This window comes from Limulus polyphemus, unplaced genomic scaffold, assembly GCF_000517525.1.
Source record: "Limulus polyphemus unplaced genomic scaffold, Limulus_polyphemus-2.1.2 Scaffold1397, whole genome shotgun sequence".
In the NCBI taxonomy this organism is placed as follows: domain Eukaryota; kingdom Metazoa; phylum Arthropoda; class Merostomata; order Xiphosura; family Limulidae; genus Limulus; species Limulus polyphemus.
Genome location: NW_013667007.1, coordinates 280,477 through 283,087, shown reverse-complemented (window position 1 = coordinate 283,087; position 2,611 = coordinate 280,477). Strand labels below are relative to the sequence as shown.

Sequence of the window (2,611 nt, the reverse complement as noted above, 5' to 3'; positions counted from 1 at the left end):
GTGACTTCCGCTGTCGTAACAGGTAGTTGGCAGAAAGAAAAAAGACGTTAAAACTTTATTGTGATAAATACATGTCAAACTTTAATTTATTTAATACCCTGAATGTGACATTAGGTGTCGTAAATTGAGGCTTTACTGATGGCTCAGCGGAAAGTCTGAGAGATTATAATACTAAAAATCGGTTTTCGATACCCACAATGGGAAGAGCACAGAAATTCCATTGTGTAGCTGCATGCTCAATAGCGAACAAACATAAATCCAGAATTAATAGTTTTGAGTTTACTTACTGATTATAAGTATTATTTTATTACAAGTTATAGCTTTTACAGTAAGGTTGTAGTTGTTTTTAGCGGAAATCTACATTCGGCTATCTCCTGTACCCATCGCTGGGAATCGAATGCTGGATTTTTGCGTTCTAAGTCCGTAAACTTACCGCTGACCCACCGAGGAACGTTTAAAGTAAGGAACAATATTTGTCAAATAGGTACGACGTTCCGTTCACTGGTACAATAATTACATCAATGATCGAAACGTTGTACCTGTTTTAGAATATTATTCTTTACTGTAAAAGCTGTATCTTGTAATAAAATAAAAAATCTTTCTGCATTCGTAGTTGATAACATTAAAAATTAAACTTTTATAGGTGTTCAGAGGTACAGACATTTATTCAAATAATAAAGCAAAATGCATTGTTCAGTAGATATCATGGCCTTCAAAATCTAACCTTAGTATTCGCGGAGTATTAATTTTCAAGTTTGTTTCGGATTTCGTGTTGCAGTTACAAGATTTCTATAAACATTTTTAAACTAAAAAGGTACGTATACTAATTTAATGGGGCGGTGAGCAGGAATGAAGCCTGTAAAGTCACGTGACCGACTAGCGGAAGTTATACATGTATTACGATATGGAAGTGAGTTTGCGCGTTCGATAGTTCTCTTATAATATATATACTCTCAACCTAACATGATTTTTATAGATTAAGTGTACTAGTGGCATTGACATTTACTCATATGTACATCCTGGTTCATAGATAGGGTGAAATGTCTCAAACTCTGTAGTATGAAAATCGAACATAGTAAATGTAGGCTAGGTTGAGAAACCACACTAAGTCAGTTGTACACACGCAAGTAAGAGCACGCAATGTGAATTACGTTTATTAATCATGTATACCAATTTTAAGCTCTAACCTATCATTGGGAATTGAAGCACTATGAAAAAAATATCAAGATGCCTTTAAAAACTGTTTTAAAAAACTTTCTTAATCATTTGGAGACGTTAGAGGCTCGACGAAAATTAGGTGATGACCTGTATGAAGTGGAATTTCAGGTATGGATGTTGGTACGAGCTGCGGTACATTCCGTAGGTCGAATTAAGATGTAACTTTCAAGTATTAAAAATTTATAGCTAAAATCACTGCCATTAACGCGCCCACTCTTGGTTATTTTCGTTATTTCATGCAATGTGGCACACCTTAGAATCTAAATTATCTTGTTCGGATTGTACTTTGTGTACGAACAATTTGCTATATAAATGTTTCGGTTAAATTTTAGAGTCTAAAGACATTTTAATCTCGAGCATCAAAATTTAGGCAAAATTAAAGAATATTGTGCCCATACTATAGAGTAAATTAATATAAACTTACTTCATTAATGATTGTAAGTTGTAACAATGCACGTTGACTATATATATTTGAATTTGAAATTGGCTGAAAAATTACATTATTAATAAAACTGATTGTTGAAGTATGCTGTAATTTTTCTCACAGATGTGAAATCGTTAGTATATTGGATTTGAAATGTAAACCAAGGAAACAGTGTACATGTATATATTTTGAACCAAAGTTTATTGTTAGTTAATATTAATACCATATATTTTACTACATCTTCCTTATTTTTTATACAATATTTTTGTGTGTATTAAAACTAGTAAAAAGATTATTATTTTTTACTAGTTTGTAATATATTTGTTAAGATGGTCATTGGCTGTGGTTTTAAGATATAAAACAATATAATTCTAGTCTTTCTGTGATTTGGTTAATTAAGGACAAGCTGTTAATATAAGGTGTTCTATCATTCGGTAAGGATAATATGAAGTCTGGTCCACATAACGGTAATGATTTGATTTACTTCTTCCCATAGGTTGGCTACAGCTTACATCCACTGATAGGCCTAACTTTAACAAATAAACTTTTCAATAAATTCTACAATGAATGTAATGCGTAAGTCACAAAAACCTTACTTGCAGGATTTCCTCACTAATCATTCAATAAATGTTGATTAACTCACTCTTTGATTTTCTAACTGACACTAAAGTGAATAACACATCAATTCACATGGAACACGCATCTCACCAATATTTATATTATACTCTTTTTCTTTTTTTTCTACCTAGTACAGGAAGCTTTTAGATTCTACAGAGGACTTTAATTAAATTTCTAGAACTTGTATCATGATGATGTCATAACATGCTCCCTCTAGCAAACAAGCATTTAAATTAAAACATTAAAGTTATAGCTTACTATACTATTTTACAAATAAGTAGGTTTCTGTTAACGTTAGTTAATGGTAAAAAATTGTGACACTCTAGAGGTGAGTTTTTTTTTTTTTAAGTT

At 31.6% G+C, this 2,611-nt stretch overlaps 1 protein-coding gene across 2 annotated transcripts in view; it reads left to right on the top strand.

Moving 5' to 3' along the window:
- The first annotated feature begins 1,093 nt into the window (after positions 1–1,093).
- The window catches only part of LOC106463400, an 88,496-nt gene continuing 86,978 nt past the window's right edge, over positions 1,094–2,611 (top strand). For both annotated transcript variants that reach the window (XM_022390880.1, XM_022390879.1), the window contains exon 1: positions 1,094–1,326. In XM_022390880.1, coding sequence (XP_022246588.1) covers positions 1,228–1,326 — 99 coding nt within the window. In that variant the 5' untranslated portion in view covers positions 1,094–1,227. The remainder of the gene's footprint in view (positions 1,327–2,611) is intronic.